This window comes from Cydia strobilella, chromosome 20 (genome assembly GCF_947568885.1).
Source record: "Cydia strobilella chromosome 20, ilCydStro3.1, whole genome shotgun sequence".
In the NCBI taxonomy this organism is placed as follows: Eukaryota; Metazoa; Arthropoda; class Insecta; order Lepidoptera; family Tortricidae; genus Cydia; species Cydia strobilella.
In genome coordinates this window covers 5232404-5252493 of record NC_086060.1, presented here as the reverse complement: position 1 = coordinate 5252493, position 20090 = coordinate 5232404, and the positions used below count along the sequence as shown (strand labels likewise).

The window sequence follows — 20090 nt, the reverse complement described above, 5'->3', positions numbered from 1 at the left end:
GAAATTAAAAACTATAAAGTTGCATTTAAGTTAAAAGAAGGATCTACACCCCTATTTCTGAAGCCACGTCCAGTACCATTTTGCAGTACCAGGTTGAAGCCGAAATAGACCGATTAGAAGAAGAAGGGATAATAGAAAAAGTAACGTATTCTCAGTGGGGCACACCAGTAGTTCCTGTGATAAAACCAACTGGAAAGGTGCGCTTATGTGCAGACTTTAGAGCTACATTAAATAAAAACCTGGAAGATGACAACTATCCGATCCCTAGAATAGAAGAGGTATTTTCGAAACTTAGCGGCGGGAAATACTTTTGCACGCTAGACATTAATCAGGCATACTTACATATGACGACGAATGAAGAAACAGCCGCAATGCAAGCTATTAGTACATGCAAAGGCACCTACAAGTTGAAGAGGTTAATGTTTGGAGTAAAAATAGCGCCGAACATCTGGCAACGATACATGGACCAAACCCTGCAAGGAATGAAAGGTACAGCCTGTTTTTTCGATGATATTGCCATACAGGGACGCACTTATACAGAACTACTACAGAGGATCGAGGCGGTATTCCAAAAATTACAGGAATGCGGATTACATGTAAATAAAAAGAAATGTCAATTTTTCCAAAAATCAATTACATACTTGGGACACACAATAAACGAAAAAGGCCTTCATCCAATGCAAGATAAGGTAAACGACATTAAAAGTAGTACACGACCTACAGACGTATCATCGCTCCGTACTTTTCTGGGAATGATTAATTATTACCAACAATTTATTCCCAATCTTGCTTCAAAACTAAATCCACTTTACAAGCTGTTGCAAAAAGATACCAAGTTTGTATGGTCAAAAGAATGTGAAAAGATTTTTAATGAAATGAAGGAAGAGATATGCGGAGATAAAGTATTAATACCAGTACACTCGCCACAGATGCGTCCCCTACAGGATTTGGAGCGGTTTTATCACACATTATGCCGGACAAGACTGAACGACCTATTGCTTTTGCGTCAAGATCTCTATCTAAAGCAGAAAAAGGGTACAGTCAGCTAGATAAAGAGGCGGCAGCACTGATATGGGGACTTAAGAAATTTTTCCAATACTGCTATGGACGAAAAATTATATTGATCATTGACAATCAACCATTAGCAAGAATACTACACCCTGAAAAAGCGACACCAGCTACTACTGCTATCAGACTAGTACACTATGCAAATTTTTTAGCAGGTTTCGATTACAATATAAAGCTGAGAAAGACGACTGAACATGCAAATGCTGATTATTTTTCAAGACTACCTAATCCAACAGATACAGCAAAAGACACCCTTACGGATGATGACGCGTTTTACTTAAATCAGATATCAGAGATACCAATAACCTTACAAGAAATAAAAGACGCTACAATCAAGGACTCAGAGCTACAAAAGCTTTACATGGGCATACAGTAGGGTAGAGACGACCCTAACCGACTTCATGAATTTTCACTGCAAAATGGATGCATTTTCTATGGAATAAGAATTGTCATACCTAAGAAACTACAACCTCAAATATTAGAAGAACTTCATACAGCCCATACAGGCATTGTTAAAATGAAAGCTTTAGCCAGGAGCTACATTTGGTGAAAACATATTGACACGGACATTGAAAATATGGTAAAGAAATGCAAAGTATGTTGTTTGATGCAGAAGAATCCTATCAAAGTACCAGTACATACTTGGGAATATCCGAAAGAGCCATGGAGCCGAGTACACATAGACTATGCCGGACCGTTTATGAACCATTACTTTCTTATCGTGGTGGATGCGTATACAAAGTGGTTAGAAGTAACACCAACAAATTCAATTACATCAACAGCAACAATAAATATTCTTAAAAAGTTGTATACTATATTTGGCCTACCAATTACGCAAGTTTCAGACAACGGCAGACAATTCCGGTCAGAAGAAATGCAAAGATTTCTTAAATCAAATGGAATCCAGGCTAAATTTACTGCTCCTTTTCATCCTTCGACGAATGGCCAAGCCGAAAGATACGTACAGACGGTAAAAAGGAAGCTGAAAGCAATGGCAAATGAAGAGGGTACATTACAAGACAAGCTATATAGATTTCTAATGATGTACAGGAAAACACCAAACAGCGCTACGGGTTTGAGCCCAGCAGAAATGATGTTTAAAAGATTATATAGAACAAGGATAGACTTAGTCAAGAGAGTACCAGAAATAAAGATGAAAAATGATAATGATGACAAGATTGTGAAAAAGGAATTCAGAAGAGGTGATAGAGTTCAAATAAGAATGTACGACAGCAACAAGTGGAAATTTGGAACAATTACAGAAAGAAAAGGGAAACTTCACAACGAGGTCGAAGTACAAGGAAAATTACATCAGAGACATACAGATCAAATAAAAAAGACGTCATGCAGCGGTGATGTTCCATACGTCTATTTACCCAGGCCAAGTTCACCGACTACAGAACCTACACCAATTCAACCGGATGTAGAAACAGCTGCGCCCATTAACCCTGAAGGTGTTCATGATGCCCAGAATGTACCAAGCCCAAGTAAAAGGCAAAGTGTCGTGTCTGACTCGGTAACATTACCTGTACCTACGAATGTACAAACAGAACCTCAAGTTTTAGAAAAAGCATCGGAAGTTACATTGCCAGAGACAGTTGAGATTCCTACAGAACGCGTACTTCGCCGCAGTTCAAGAAATAGAAAAGCTCCAACACGCCTAAACCTCTAGCCTGAGCTTGAATTCAATAACGAGGGAGAGTGTTAGGCCTTCATGGTTTAACTATCTATGACTAGAGGACAATGTCAATTTGAATTCATTGACTTATGGATTGAGCTATCAAATAAAGCATATCTATATTCGTATATTATTATTTAATGTAATTAGATACACAACATCAACGATATCAAGATAAAGATAATAAAGATGACGATAAAAATAGTAACGATATTAGATATCAAGATAAAGCCGCTAAGAGCCGCTAAAAAAATCTTGGTGGCTCCACTTCTTAAATCCTTCCTGTGGTCCTAAGGACCTATCCTGCCAAAGGAAATAATATCCTTTGTTCTACCAACGGCGTATTTCACAAGCTACAAGTAGGATTTAGAAACTTTCAGAACAGCCCTCGTACTTACTCGTACGTTACGTGTATCTACGGAGTGAACTTAGTTAAGTATATTTAACATATATTTACATAGTACATTACTGTGTTTGACCGGATAAATCCATATCCATACTAATATTATAAATGCGAAGGTCTGTCTGTCTTTCTGTCTGTGTGTTCCCTCTTCACGCTTAAACCGTTGAATCGATTTAGATGAAATTTGGCATAGAGATAGGTTGAGTCCCTGAGAAGGACATAGGATAGTTTTTATCCCGAAAATCATCCCTTAAGAAAGTAAAAAGCGGGGTGGAATTGAGATAATTAATGAAGTGCCTGCTAATTTGTGTGCATAATATGCTCAAATTGAATGATTGCTATGAGAATTTTTCCAGGCGCTATACTTTAGCTGCTGTTACTAAGTCCACGCAGACGAAGTCGCGGGCAAAAGCTAGTATTTATATATAATGAGAAATATCTAATACCATAGTAGGTATAGGTAGGTAGTTACATAAGTTATAGTTTGTCAAGCCATTTCCGTCAGTAGAAAAAAGCGGCAAATTTAAAAAATGTAGGCACGTAGGGTTATCGGCCCATAGAAAATTTCCCCATTCCCATCTTTCTACCTACTGACATAGTTGTTTGACCGGCTATAGCTAAACTGACTAGCTAGATAAACATTGCAGCTAGGTAGCTACTAGCTAGTGATTAGGAATAGCAACGGTCAGACCGTTAAGAGTACTTGGAAGTACGTGTTGCTAAAATAAATGTCGTAAATTATGTCTGAGAAAATAAATTTTAGGTATTGGTGATAAATAGCATGATGCTTCTGTATTTAGGAACATTGGGGGGCGAATTCGACATAAATCGAATTTTTTGGTTTTTCCATAGAAAACTTCGACATCTGATCAGCCAAAATGTATGAAAAAGCCATGTTTTTTTTCGCGATTTCGGGGTTGGTCCCATAATAAAAGTATCTCAGTTTAGCGAGTAGAATCGAGCCCTGAGTTTAAAGCCCCATGGTCAGAAACACCTTGTATATAATTATGAGTTTCTGCGACGATAAAGGGCCTATTTATAATTTAGCACGTGGCGTGGCTTTTAGGGTGTAATAGTTCGTGTAGATTAGTATAGGATAATTTATATTGTAATTTTATATTATGAGAATAAATATCTAAATCTAATCTATATATAGGTAAGTTAGTAATCAAATAACATCGCCGAAATGTAAACAAATATTTTTTGTTCGGGTAAAAGACCAGTCTAAGAAACTGATGAAATGAAATTAAAAACTTCAGAATAAGAAATAAGTAGAAGGTTAAGGCTACTCAACTATAAAAAATATTTAGATCAGTACGGTTTCACTCACTATTATTTTTAGTCGCTTTTGGCGACATGTGATAGTGAGTGAAACCGTACTGATCTAAATATTTTGAAATATGTCTGACTTGACGATAGTTTAAGTTCGAATACTCAACTATAAGTTAATAGGTAGGTAGATTATTTTATAATATATAGGTACCTTTTATTCAAGTACTCTGGTAGGGAACATAAGTAATTGAATTTTCGCGTAAAGTGCAAATCAAGTAGATAAAGGTGCTTGATACCTTAAACAAGTTCTTAAGTATGCAAAAGAGCCTTTTAGAAGCCTTAGAGCCGAAAATATACCTCTATACCTTTTAAAGTGTTTCAACTTGAAGTTGCTTTAAAAGGGCGATATCAGTGAATCGTAAGGGTTTATTAGATCTAGGTACCCTTTCGCCGGACTAAGAGCGACAGGGACATAATATAAAGGTACCTTTCTCTATCCCTTTTAACAGAAATAGTTCTGAAAATGGATAGACGTAATAACCCCAAATTTAAGGTGTAAACGGTGTAGGTAAGTTTGGAAACTCTATAAGTAGAACTTATTGTTGCGACGGCAATACCCGCTGGTAGAAGAAAAGAGCACAATCTTCACCTGCATTCCCTGATGAGCTACTACAGTGACGATTATAATTAGGTAAATAATGAGGTTTTCAGTTATTCTACTAACGATTTAGTGCGTTCATAGTAAGGTTTTTGGTATTATTTGAAGAGATGCATCTGCGCAGCGGATGAATCTGCGCATAGTAACTGATATAATGTGCTCGCGTACTTACTTGTGTAAGCCGCTGCGGGCAAAATAAATAACTACCTACTTACGTACATATTTTTTGTGTCTATTTTGCAAAACTTAATAAATTAGCACTTAATGTTAAATAACAAATAAAAATGTTCTCGTCAAGTTAATTAATTCTTAGTATAAGTATGTTAACTCATGTAAGTGTATGAGTTAATGTTAACTCGTATTCTTATGAGTAATAAAATTCTTTAAACCTATTGGAACAGTTCAGCGACAAATTAGGATAACTTCTTTCTTTGATATTTTATAACTAAAGTTTTTGCTTTTTATGCCGGTAGGTACTTAATAAAATTACTTTAAAAACCTTATTAAGATATAGGTTTTAGTGGCGCTATTTAAAATTCACGCTACTAAGTCCCGTTTCAGCTTGAATTATGAGTAAATAGCGTGTTAATTTAATTCACTCAATATACTTATTTAAATAGTTTAGTGTCATTTTTGTTTTCGTAGTATTACATTCAAGGAAAGGATGCCCCCCTCCTATAGTTGAGTGTGTTATGACGCTAAGCCAAAAAATACGTCTGAACACAAAACTTGGATAGGAAAAGTTTCTAATCAAAAGAAGGCGGAGGCCGCTTCTTAAAATAAAATTGACGAGTTCGTACCGAATGTTCCAAAACTGGCGGATATACATACCAGTTAAAACACAATTTTACTGGGTGTGAAATCAGGTAAAATGTTTCAATGCCTTAAAGTGACTGTATTTAGTGAGAGAAAAGCTTGTAAAATTAAATGAAACCATAACAATTAAACATGTTTTCTCCTTTATTCTGTTACAAATGTTTATTTACAAACATTTAAAAGAAGCGACAAATATGACCAGGCCGTTCTGAGTATCTGAAAAAAAGAGAACACGTTATTTTACATTATGTGGTATCTCAATTAAAAAATAAGTACGCGCGAGGAAGTAAGTGCGATGCATGTCAAAATGAAATTAAACACCTAATGATAAAGTCGTAAGTATTGAAGACATACTTCACAAAAAGCTTACAATCTACTCAAAGGTTAACTGGAAGAGATTAAAGGGTTAAGTTCGCCTTTGAACTTATTACTAATGTAGCTGTTATTTACAAGCTTTTTATTAACTTGCAATGTATCTAGGTACTATGTTATTAATTAATTTAACTTGCAAGATTTGATACATTGCAAGCTTTTTATTAACTTGCAATGTACTCGTATCAATTTTTGCAAGTTAAATTTGACCCACTTCCCAACTTACAATGAAGCTGAAAATGTGCATACCTATGTAGGTAAGTCGGGTGACAAATTGACAATGCAATATTATGGTACCATCGAGCTGATCTGATGATGGAGACCCGAGGTGGCCATAGGAATTCTGTGACAAAACAATGCAACCCAATTGTGTTTGGGGTTTTTAGGATTGTCTCGATAAGTATTAGTTGCAAGTGGAAAGAAAAGTACAGTCAGCGATAAAAGCTTGTACCAAAAATGAAATTTTTGCCAAAAACGTAATATGTATTTTTGTGCAATAAAAGTTTACTACTATGTACTACAATGTAATAATTGATATTTTCGGAAAAAGTCCCTCGTTCCATTCCACTCATTATACAATTTAATATTCACTGTATTGTTCTAAATCCCCGAGGCAGTACAGCAAATACCGAAATACCGACTATTTCTCGGTAAAGGGTCGCAAGTATATTTGTACACCAACGGCGTATTTGCTATCTGCGGGTTCCAACTGAAACTAATGATTCTATTATCAAAATGATTCGAGAATTCTGGCACGTTTGTTGTGCGTTGCTACAGTCGAACATTTCGAACAATGTAGGTACCTAAAGTCGTGCTTTTATTGTGTCATTTGTGTCCATTTCTAACAAGTACCAGCAAAGTTGACAGATATACAGAGGTAGCGCCAATGGCCAATAATTGTGATTATTTAAATTTAACGATAGATATTTAAAAAAGGGGGCCGCTATGTACTGTACTTTGTATTTAAGTATTTAGAAGTTATAGTCTTTATTAATATAGGTAAGGTAATCCAAAGGACCACGAGACAATATTAAAATTCAAAAGCAAGTAGCTATTTAATACATTATAATAGTTTTTACAGTACATATGGTGCTACTTTCTCGCAGTAGTGCGTAAAAGAGCACTTTTCGTGCGTATGTCGAAAGTTTAAAGGGCCATATGTACTGTAAAACGTTGTACGATACACGTGCGAATAGGTAATTCGCAACTCGTGTCGATTTAAAACACTCCCTGCGGTCGTGTTTTAATTTATCGCCACTCGTTTCGAATTTCCTCTTTTCCGCACTTGTATCGTAAATAACTATTACGTTGCTGGATTCGTCAATCTATGCGTCCAAAGTTAAAACGACCGTTTTTGTTTTGAGTTCATAGATCGACGAATCCAGCAACATAAAAACTAGTCAACAGAATTATTGTTTATTCGAATATCATAAGATACATTAATAAACTATCTAATAATTTCAAATTAATATATTTAATATAAATGAAATATTTCAATAACGTGGCAATGTGGAAATATTGCCATCTGTCCGAGGTAAAACTACGTCCAAGGTACAACAGTTTTCCCTACGCAATTCCCATTTTTTGTTAATTGTTATTATTATTAGTAAACTATCTAAGTAATCCTACTTTTTATGTCACTTTATGGAAGCTAATTAAATAATACATGGAATAATGGCAAGATTACCTACCTATCATTATAATTTTTTTATCTAATAGTTTTTAGAACTTTAAGTGCATACTCCTAGACCAGCATACCCTACAATCCCTACATAGGTAGGTACTTGTTAGATTACTAGAACAGTAATCCTGCATACTGACCGTGGCGTAGCACCCCATGTTGACGACGGAGAAGCCGTAGGTCGTGACGTGGATTTCTCTTTGAGACCTGAAAAGCGAGGATTGAATTAAAAATAAAAACTAAGTTGGTAACTAAACATTACTAAAGTTATTCAGGAATAAGTAAAACAATCCAAGTTGAATTTAAAACTCCAAAACGATAAAGTTACTCGGAGAGTAGGCAAAGCATTAGGTCCAGTGAAAAATACATTACCTATATATTTAATGATCTAGAAAAAATGACTACCTACTAGTTGCTACTAGGTACGTATAGTTTCTATGGTTACTTTCAAGTAGTTCAATTGTAGTAGGGCTAATCAAGTGATCTTTTCGGCGTTGGCTAATAGTGGAGTGAAAATAGTTTACCTAATAATAGTTAGCTCTACTATACCTATACCTACTAACACACAATAAGAACTACATAGGTACTTATCTTATTAGACTGCTCATTTAAAATCTAGGTTCTAATTTTAGAAGATTTAATATTGTCTTCGGTTACCGCGATAGTTACTCATGAAATAAAACTATGAAAACGGATTATATCGCGTATATTGAATTTATAATACATCCCGACGGTTCGAACCCTTTACAGCGTTCGTGGTCAACGGGTGACTGAGGAAAAATTACAAAGTGCAAAAATACCCACATACTAAAATAATGAATAATCATAGACTACAAACTTTTAAGGCTGGTTGTACATGCAAAATCGGTTCATAAGGCTAGTTATACACTACAATTATTTTCAAGTAAAGATATATATATACGCGATAAAAAAAGATTTAGAAGATTTAATTTATGTATCTACCTATGCATCGCAATAAGGACCGAACTCTTGACTTTCTTAGATGCGTTGTACCAGAGGCAATTGTACAGTGCGTCGGTTATTCCTGTAGCCTGCAAAGGAACATTATTTACATTATGTTATTTTGTTGCCATATGTTATTGTTATTGTATACGTATATCCAAACAGGATAATATGATGGTTGCACTTTTATCGTTCATAGTGACATATGCGTCACTCTCTAATATCATCATCATCATCAAATCAGCCCTTTATCGCCCACTGCTGAGTATAGGCCTCTCTTTTAGTACGCCACTTGTCCCGGTCTTGACCTAATCTCATCCAGAAGTGACCAGCCCGCGTAGCATGGTTTCCCCTATCACTAAGTCCGTCACTTTCGCACTCACATACTTGTTAGAACGTGACAGGCATGGTGATAAGCGTACCGTGCTAAGACTCCTGCAATCTTCCGGATGTCGTCCACCCAACAAGACGTTACAACGGACGGCAGGGGCTTCTTATATCCGAAAGCAGCCACCATTTCGTCAACATTTTAGTCCACCTGCCGTCACTCTGCCTAGCAACATGTCCCGCCCAACTCCATTTTAGTTTGGTAATGACGAAACCCACATCTCGACATTCCTTACTCGATCTTGAAAATTGATACCGAGCATGGAGCGCTCCATGGCTCTCTGTGCTACACACATTTTATGCACAGCCTCCTTAGTGAGGTCCATGTCTCGGCACTATGGTGCCAGAATAAGTAATAGTAAGTATTATCATACAGAACGGCCACGCACCTGCACGCACCGCCCCGCCCCGTGTGCTCGCAGTCATCAGAGAGAAAAATCATTGTATCACCAGTCGCTATACCTTATGATGTCCACGGCTCCTCTGTCAAGGATTAAACGATAAAAAGATGAAGACGAAAGAACTCAGAAAAGAAGGTCAGATACTTACAGAATCGATCAGTTTCTGTCCGTGGGCGCACAGGAGGAAGGTCTGCGAGAGTGTTGTGATGAGAAACGACTTGTAGCTAAACTCGTTCCATTTCTCCACTATCTGTCACATAGATCAAAGAGAATTAAGAAGACATAGAGTGCTCACTCCATACATCGGTTTATTCGGTTTTGTTACCAAAAAGACTATTATTTTCGTAGTCTACATCTAGCGTCAAGTAGCGGAACTCTCAGTACTCGGATTTAAAACAATCGGATTTTAAGTTTTCGGAAATAGCATATTCGTGATTTTATTCCATCGTGTTTTCAAAAATCGTAATTTTGATATTTCGGACTTATAAAAATCGGGATTATGAAAATCGTGGTTATAAAAATCGGAAAAACGTATTTCGGAATATTTGGGTGTTCCCTTCTACTCTTTGGGTTAGATAATACAAACAGCAATATTACAGACATAATCTACATTAACTCCCTGGTGGTTAGCGATTGAGATTTGAGAACAATGTACGGGATGTTATTTTCTCCTCCTCGTACAATTCATCTCTATTTACGATTTCTTCAAAATACATTATTAGGCAGGCAGGTATTTAACTATTTACACTTACGACGGTACAGAACCCGCAGCAACATAATATCATGGAGCTGTTGAGGAAGTTGAGGAGAAGCGCCCCGCTGAACATTTCTTCCACGTCATCCGAAAGTCTACGATATACAAATACAATAAGAGAGCAGCATTAAAAGTAGTAGTTATTTTATAACCCAAGTCCCTAAAAGTTGAGAACGATGGCGAAACAAATGCTCTCAATTTTGGTAGGCACTACTCCAAAACTAATTTGAGACTGGATTTAGGTTGAGGCGATATAACCACTAGGCACACCTGAATTTAGATCAGTGGCCCTATTAGCCAATATGACAATCGCTGGTAGAAAAACGGCTATCGAAACTTAAATATAATCTATGAAAATAGTCACGTGACTTTTCGAAGCATCTGTCATCTTTATAAAAAAAATTCTTTACGTTTGGCGTTTGTCGATGTACGATGGTGATCTTGGGTAGGCCCCATTTGCTAGGCCCAAAGAAATGTCGCTTACTGTCGTCGGTTGAATGGACGAAATGCTCGTCAATGGAATTATTTCGCTAAGCTAAGCTTTGAATCAAATAAATAACATTTGAATTAGGTACCTGATCAGGGCCCGATGTCTTTCAATGATGACGGCCAACTCTTTTAGGTGCTTTTTCTCCCAGTCCGGGGTATCACAATTTTCATTGCGCATTTGCTCAGTAGTAAATGCACCTGTAACAAAACTTTGGTGTAATTAGGTACTTGCACTGAATAATTTAATCACAATCTGTCTGTGATTTCCAGTTATTCCCAATATCCGGATGCCGTCATCATTGGCCACATCATCTATTGTAGATGCTTGTTGCGGCGCTTGTGGGTTTATGGGGTCCCGCATCGCCGTTAATGGCTATAAAGTCCTATTGCAGCGCGGCATTTCTTGCCACATCGATCGCACAGAAAACGCGAGTGCGCAGGAGATTGTAGAATACCTCCAAGAAGGTTCTCCAGCCAGTCATCATCGTGCTTTGATGTTCCGACTTTAATGTCGTGACGCCATTCCGGTCTCATTTCGGCACGTTTCTGCCAAAACTGTCCATGTCTCGCTTGAATCTTCCGTTAATCTATAGCCAAAATAAATTTCTAAAATGTGTCTACAAAAGAGAGACAAATGATACGCTCGAGTAATCTTCTTCTCTCCACTTGGCCGATATTGACCACACCGACTGCATGTATTTAGGTGTGGGAACTAAGTTAGCCCTCATGTGACTGCATCAGTCGCTAATCTTTGTCTGCAGAAGGTCGTCCACACCGATGGCATGTCAGGGCTTCGTCTACGTAGTTATAGGATAAGGCTGTCGTTGATCGAGCTCTTGTAATAAAAATAAAATCGTGTGATAAAATTTCAGCCCAATTGTGAAAGCAGAGGGTGGTGCCATGTGCCATCATAGAAGTGGAGCTGAAATCAACCGTAAAGGGGCGACAGTTTTAAGGTTTTCGGTGGCAGTTGCTAGCGTGAGGTTCGCCAGGATCTTACTAGTACCTCAAAAGCTGCTAGTCCACAACTAGATGAATAAATAGTATTCAGTATCTATGAAAATTTAGAACAACAAACGTATCTACAATAATTATAGAGAACAACTTACTCAGGAAGCGGTGTTTAGGTTCAACCGTTGGTACGAGTTTCTGTATACGAACTGCAAGCAGATCTAACTGGATCGAAATATGGCTCAAGAATATGCAGAACAGCAGGTCTCCCATCACCATGAAGCCAATGGCACTACAACCTGCAATATCAGGCCCCCTGTAACTGGCATCCATTAGTCATGGTAGCAGCTGACGGAGTATTAAAAAAACCGGACAAGTGCGAGTCGGACTCGCCCACCGAGGGTTCAGTACTTTTTAGTATAGCGGCAACAGAATACATCATCTGTGAACATTTCAACTGTCCAGCTATCTCCCTACTGTATAATTTTCTAATAGTCAGTATTTTGATATTTCACTGTAATATTGAAAAGTGTATACTCAAATAATGTTCCAATTAATTTTAAATTCGATATAGAATGTACCTGACATGTAACTTGGCGTTATTAATAAATTATTTGTATTTGTATCACGGTTCATGAGATACAGCCTGGAGACAGACAGACAGACGGATAGCGGAGTCTTAGTAATAGGTTCCCGTTTTTACCCTTTGGGTAGGGAACCCTAAAAATACACTTCGTCATTAAATAATAGTTCCTAGGTAGGTATAGTCTGACAAGAAATTGTAGAAAATAAATGAGGGCGCTACTTCCTACGTAAGTACGTAACTGTCACATTTTTGACGTAAAATGCTAATGGCAACAATTTGGTATCAACATTTTTAAGTTCCATTTTATTTAATTCTACTATTTTATGTCGCACTATACTACTTTCGTGAACAGCTCACGTATGGATGGTATAGAAAGGATCGCAATCTCTTATGGCAGAATTGTTGTAAAAGTGACCGCGTTAATCTTTAAATAATAGTTCCTAATCTCTCCGGTGGCGCTAGTCAGGCTCTGGGACATGAGTATAACATGAACCACATAAGGCAATAAATAACCCGACCAAATTATGTAGGTTGTTTTTGGTAGTATTTCGGTGTATGGTGGCGCTGCCTAATTATTGTTTTTTGATGGACACTTTTCATACATAGAGATTTGGCTCCTTTATACAGTCTCCATGAGCTCATGAGTATTACAATTGTCACGCCTCACGTCAGCGCCTGATGGTAAGCATCAGTTACCATAGCCTAAGGATAGTTCTAGGGGTGGATAGTGTGGAAGGCCAGTAACAGAAATATTGTCAATTTTATTGTCACACCTGTCAGTGAAGTGAAAGAAGACCCAGGAAAAGTAATAAGAGAAGTAAAATATAAAACTAATTTAATATCAATACGTACGTAGCAATGTTGTAGCATGGGCGCAAGGTATTTAAAATATAATATCAATTTTTATTTAAGTATTTATATAAACACATTAAAATCACAACGTACATTTTTAGGTAAATAGGTGGCAAGTGATTAAAAATTCATTAGCCCAAGTCATGTCCTGATAGTTTTATTGATAAGATGACTACCTCCGGATTAAGAAAAGGAAGTACTTAATTATAATTCTATCTATACATACCTACCTGAGTGAAAAAACTCACCATGGAAATCCTCAAAGCCCAAAGCAAACGCATATAGCGGACCGCCTTCGTAAGGATCGAAGGGGTACCAATACCAATATGGCAGGATGAGAGGTCTGTCGTGGCCTGCAGCTCGATAACCGAGGGCCACAAAGGACGGACCCAGGAAAATCAATAGTAGGAGGATGTTGATCCAATAGTAGCCTGAAAAACCAGATGTTTGCCAGTCGGTTTAAGTGTGACTACCGCTAGAACGGCCCGGGTCCTGGCCGAGGCGTCCGACACTTCATTTTCTATAGAGTAATAATAATAAATATTTATTCACTTAAAAACCTAACACAGTATAGAATGTTTATATTATGCTAGATACAGAAAAGCTTAAAATTAGGTTTGTGATAGTTTTACCAGAGCCGAGCCTTTCTCTCCCGAACTAGGTCAAAGCCTGTGACTCGGGAGTCAACGATTCCTCCGCTACAATAACAAACATAAAATTAGTGGTAGTAAACATAAAAGCTATTGTAAGGCCAGGAATACACTCGTAAGTTTTACTTACGTAAGTAGGGACAAAGCTATTTGCTAGAATGAGATAACGATATTCATATCTTATTCTGTAGTATAGCTGTACCTTTAACGACTATGTTGAGACTCCGCAGTGTCCTGCTAACTATACGGTCCTCTTCTTCGGTAACTGTTCCCTGAGGCCACATAGTTCTTAACTCCCACACCAGGTTGTTGAACACTGGCCGGTAAACCACCATTTTGTATGACTTGAATATCGCTACAATAAATAAACAGATATTTATAAATGCTTGTGTCTCCATGCTGGCTGCGTTCTATGTGAGCAGTTTACCCAATTACGCATAACAGCCGTAAGTAACATTCAATTGATTGAAAAACACAAAAAGATTAAAAAATTAAGGGCGACATGCGCGCCTGCCGGGCTACTACCTGTCCCCCTTTAATTCATATACAGTTAGTAAAAGACGGGTAGTCTATCTCGCGGCGAGATACTTTCGCGTCAATCATGTGCTCGGCCTACTGTAGATTCACATTAAAGTCGGTACTCTGAGGAAAACATTAGGAATTTGGAATCGGTTGAGTGAGAATACGATAAGAAGTTGAATGGATTTTCCAATGGCTCTTAAGGGGCCCATTCGATATCGGCCAGTCAGTTGTTCGGAACTGTCAAATTTTGTTCTAACTGACTGGCTGATATCATCCGGCGGACTGATAATCAGTGGGCCCCTTTACTTTTTTTTTTGTTCAGAATGCCACATTATTCAAATAGATAATATTCTAGGAGCCCCTAGCCAAGATGACAATCGTACCACGACAAACGCCAAACGAAAAAAAAAACATGCATCGGGATGACAGATGCTACGAAAAATCACATGACTATTTCTATAATTATACTGCCATATTTCGTTTTTTTTAGCATTAGAAAAAAGGTAAACAATCTTGACGTGTTTTTTTATTGAAAAATATTGTAAAACGCTTTTTAAAAAATAATTTAAATTACTTATGAAGGCAAAATAATGTAAAAGTATTCACACTGGCGCCGCAACCGGATGTGGCGGCGGTGTGCAACTGCGATGCGATTTCAAGTGATTTTTAATAAAAAGACACGTCAAGATCGCTTACCTTCTTTCTATATAATGCTAAAAAAGACGAACTAGATAATAGGGTTCGTACGTTTACCTAAAAGCAGGTTACACATGCACGGCAGGGACAGGAATATTTCCACGTACGCGGTGCTGCGCACTGCCATGTATGTGAGCTCCAGGAAGGCCGCCAGCCACAGGTTGAGGAATTCCAGCCAGTAGTATATGTCCCAGAATATCCTTCAACGAATAATTCGTATATTTATTTTTATTTATTTATTTAAAAAAAATAATCAGGCAATAAGGCCCATATTACAAATACCTTACACACTAACATACCTATATATGCATTTTATAAACTAAACACAACGGGACCCTATTACTAAGACTCCGCTGTTTGTCTGTCTGTCCGTTTGTCCGTCTGTCCGTCTGTCACCAGAACCGTGATAGCTAGACAGTTTAAATTTTCACAGGTGATGTATTTTTAATGCACATGTATTTTTACTTTCCTCGTATTCGAAATGAAAGGTAGTGTTTAACTTGGGAAAAGGCACCATTTCAGTCTCGGACTATTGGCAAACTACCTCGGCAGAAATGGGTGCCTTTCATCACTTGGATAACAATCTACTATTCCACACTAACCTGACATGAGGCGGATCGGTCCTCGTCAGCCGCAGTCCCACCCACTTCTGTACCAACCACGGTATAGCAAATGTGGCGTCGTAGTCTTTAAGATCGTAATAACGTTTCTAAAAAAGAAAAATTGTCAACAACTAAACTTTTAAATACAATGCAGAACCGATTCATCATTGTCACTTTCCTTAATTAACCGACCTCAAAAAGGAGGGGGTTCTCAATTAGATGGGATCTTTGTTTTTTATTTAGCTTCTTTATATCATGGTTATTATGGGGAGCATAATTATATATTGTTTGATGTCGTGAAGTTCTAATGAAGAACAGAAAATGGAGTACTGTTTGAGTTAATTGCAAAAAAGTGTACTTGCCAGAATCTGAAATGTATATAACGTAATATTGTGTTGAAAATCGGCGACAGTCGTTCCTTTGTGATACCCACCTGTGTTACGCTATTTCACGCGTTTGAAGGAAGAACATGGTATGGCATGGCGTTTGGGGCATGCGTTTATTATTACTTCTTAAAAACTTTCAACCTACTTACGCCGGCGCAAACGCACGTCGATTAATGGTGAGAAAATGTGTGTTTTAGTATTTTGTCGCAAAAAAAATTGGAAATTTGAATTTGGATAGGATTTTAAACCATCATTTAATTGATGTTGAAGGCCATTGATGATGATGATGATGATAGATAAATCACTTTGCTATCGGCATGGTATTTGCGGATTCCTGAATTCGACGCCACTTTTATTTTACACGCGGTTAAACATATTGCGGCGTCGATTATGGCGTCCTTTGTGTGACTTTGTGTGACGTAACACAAATAAAAACACATATTTTCTTCATTTTTGTGTTACATTTTTGCATATTTTTGTAATTATTCAATGGAATAATCGCGAAAGCTTCTTTAGCGAAAGTAGGTTCTGTCTTAAAACAATTTCAATAACGAATTTGTTATTTCCCTTTAATATAAGGAGTTATCTTCATAAACTCAAATATTATTAACTAAAAATCTTGTAGCCCTTGTTGATACAGTTGATTTAATAAATTGTACTTAGGTAAATAAACGAATTCTTATCTTATTAATGTCGTATTTAAATACGGCAACTCGATATCATGAAACAGCGCCCACTTTGACAATAAATAAATATTCCGGCTTCTTTCAGCGAATTATGGGCCTTATTAAATGTTGTTTAGCTAATCTGAGATGGGGCCTGCTGACTGAGCTGGCGAGATTGGTCCGTTGGGATCTCTTCAAATAGGGAATCTTTTGCTGTTTATGAGGGCCTGCATTATTAAACCTTTTTAGATACGTTGGATTGAATAAGCAGTCTGGTTTCTTAGCTCGTTTCCAAAAAGCAAGTTGTGTGTTTCGATCATGCACTACTTTCAAAATGATGGCTCTTGTAAATTAGGTAACATACACGGAAAAAAATATTTTTTACAATACTACCAGAATGTATTGTAAATGGGAATTTGTTCTTGTAACAAATTTTGCGTTCTCCTAACATTTTTTTCTGTTTAGCCAACCATTTGATTTGAAGCGATTACAATTCGTTTGTAACGGACTATGTTCAAATTGTTAATATAATAGTTAATAGTTGAGTTTACTATCTGTGGAGTTGTCACATATACTACGATAAAAATTGTAGGGTCTACCGAATTCTCGTTACAATAACCAGTTTTTTTTTCGGTGTATAGTATTATTTAGCCTTTTAGTCACAAAATACCGTGTAGGGCCTGTAACACGAGCAAATAATTAAAACAGATTGTGCACCTCAAACGACAACACTTTTAAACTGAAAATAACTGACAACACTTTTTGTTCAATAACTTTAAAAAATTATGAAGTCTTTAGCTTCCCTATTTTTTATACAAATTAAATATTATCTTCAATGTACGCCATCATCATTGTAGGTAATTGACGTTGCTTGTCACGCTATAAACAATTTCGCAATACATTGCGTCTTAGAATAAACTTAAAAAGTGATAACACATGTTTTTTAAGTAGTTATTAATGTATTTGTTAAAAATTACCTGTTAAAATGTAATTAACGTTAGAAGATAGATATAATTTGTGATAGTTAATTTTAAAAGTTGAAAAAATGTTGGTCAGTTTGAGAACTATCTTTCCTTAATACAAAACAGTTCTTATCAAAAAGAGTCAATTTTTTCGGTTTTTCCCATTCACCTACACTTTATTTTCTTTACTTAACTAAATTGATGAGTAAGTATCCTTTGGTTAAAATCAGGGTTTCTCAAGCCATTTTCAATGGTCCTTTTATCAGACGTTCTATCTCAAGACTTGCTTTATGAAATTGTGTCCCATATTAATATTTTTTTCTGTTCAAAGTTCAAAGTGTTTTTATTTGTGAGTATATGTCAAACTGATTACAGTGGCGGTAAATAAATATTTGTAGCACTATACCCTGCCTGATGGCGTTCAAAAACTTGAATAATTTCCTTAAATACTAACATGCGAAATAAATTTACATATCTATACTATAAATATCTAGTACCTATCCATCCAAATTGAGGCTTGCTCAATCGAGCTCATTAAATAGTCCGCTGTATTCAATCTAGTTAAAGAATATTTTGTCGATTACAACTGTACAATAATTTGTACTCTGTTAGTCGAGTTTCCAGTGGCTTATTAAGCATGTGAAAACACTAAAAAGTGGTGGTTAACGTGTTGGCAAAATATAGCTCAATATATGTATCAGTCGGGAGTCATTATTCCAAGAACCATCATAATGGCGCAGTTCAGTATTTTCACTATGTTACGTAATAGGCACCATCTAACATGATCTCGAGAACTATGTGAAATCGGGTAGAGCTCTTGGTTTATCTGAGCCTTTAACTCGCTCGTACCTTTTAGGTAAGCTATTGGAACGAATACCAAACTTCAATTATTATTATACCCGACAAACTCAACATAATATATATTTCCACTGCTATAAGAAGCTGAGAGTTGCTAGATAGCTTTACAAATATAATTATTCTGTGTTAAGATACACAACAGACCAGTTTGTAAAGGCTCTCTTTATTCTTCAAAAACTGATCAGAAAGTTGCTTTTTATCCACAAGAGTGGAAAAGTAATTTGATGCAAAATTTTGGGTTGTTTCACTGTGCGGTCTGGTGGAATTGACTTTTAAGTGATGATATATATCATCATCTTCCTCATCTTCCTCGCGTTATCCCGGCATTTTGCCACGGCTCATGGGAGCCTGGGGTCCGCTTGTCAACTAATCCTAAGAATTGACGTAGGCACTAGTTTTTACGAAAGCGATTGCCATCTGACCTTCCAACCCAGAGGGGGAAACTAGGCCTTGTTAGGATTAGTCCGGTTTCCTCACGATGTTTTCCTTCACCGAAGAGCGACTGGTATAAATATCAAATGATATTTCGTACATAAGTTCCAAAAACTCATTGGTACGAGCCGGGGGTTTGAACCCGCGACCTCCGGATTGAAAGTCGCACGCTCTTACCGCTAGGCCACCAGCGCTTATTATATATATATTTTATAGCTATGATAGTTAAATACACTTGTAACATTTCCGCTGAATTGTAAAACATGCTGTGTACACTATATATATATTATAATGAAATGTTTTAATAGGTATTAGATAGTAAGTTAAACATTGTTGTTGTGCCCTAACAGGGTGTCATGAATTTACTTACTTTATTTGTAACACCTTATTTTATGTATCATGACTGTGCAATAAATGAAATATGAAATATGAAATACACTTGTTTTAATTGTATGTTTCTCATGATATTGTACGATATCAGGAGCGGTATTCGACATGCGTTAAGTGACGTTTCGTGTTGAACTTCAGATGAATGGAAGAAATCGTGTGTTGTCGAATAGGTAAATTTGACATTAGCAATCCACAGTTAGGTGACAACGAAACCAAACCGAACCACGCAGAGTTCAGAGCCATTTTAAACCGTATAGTAGTAAGAAAACAAAGTTGATTTTTGTTGCATAATTTTTTCAATGAATGAGTTTTGGTTGTACCAAATGATACTTTCCACAGTTGATGAACAAATGATTCATTCCACTGTTGAACTGATGTTGAAGCCGAAACTGACAGTTGTGCATCTCGAATAGGGCCCCTGTTTAGTGTACCTAATAAAAATATTGTAAGTTATGATGAAAGTATGATAAATGTTTCAAGGACTGTTATAAATGCGGATAAAAACGGGTGGAAGCTAGTAGTACAGTAGAGTCCACGTCATAATATATGTCTACACCTTACTCCTTTGTAATAAGGTGAAAAATGTAAACACATCT

The 20090-nt window shown here is 36.8% G+C and overlaps 1 protein-coding gene across 1 annotated transcript; it reads right to left on the bottom strand.

The window, feature by feature from the left end:
* Nucleotides 1–6019: 6019 nt before the first annotated feature.
* LOC134750441 (odorant receptor 4-like) lies at nt 6020–15920 on the bottom strand. The gene is made up of 11 exons (XM_063685594.1): nt 15802–15920; nt 15257–15399; nt 14184–14336; nt 13580–13762; nt 12052–12192; nt 11029–11140; nt 10452–10548; nt 9848–9949; nt 8912–9000; nt 8089–8155; nt 6020–6111 (listed from the first exon to the last, which is right to left on the bottom strand). Exons 2-11 carry the CDS (start codon nt 15324–15326, stop codon nt 6058–6060), a joined length of 1068 nt encoding a protein of 355 aa, XP_063541664.1. The 5' UTR covers nt 15327–15399; nt 15802–15920; the 3' UTR covers nt 6020–6057.
* Between the last annotated feature and the right edge of the window lie 4170 nt (nt 15921–20090).

Bases quoted from the DNA above. Each gene is read 5' to 3' on its own strand.
- LOC134750441 (XM_063685594.1), bottom strand. From the start codon at position 15,326: ATGGCAGTGCGCAGCACCGCGTACGTGGAAATATTCCTGTCCCTGCCG. The intron at 11,141-12,051 runs GTAAGTTGTTCT...GTTTTGTTACAG, and splicing joins ACCTAAACACCGCTTCCTGA to GTGCATTTACTACTGAGCAA. The intron at 9,001-9,847 runs GTAAGTATCTGA...GTTCCTTTGCAG, and splicing joins GACAGAAACTGATCGATTCT to GCTACAGGAATAACCGACGC.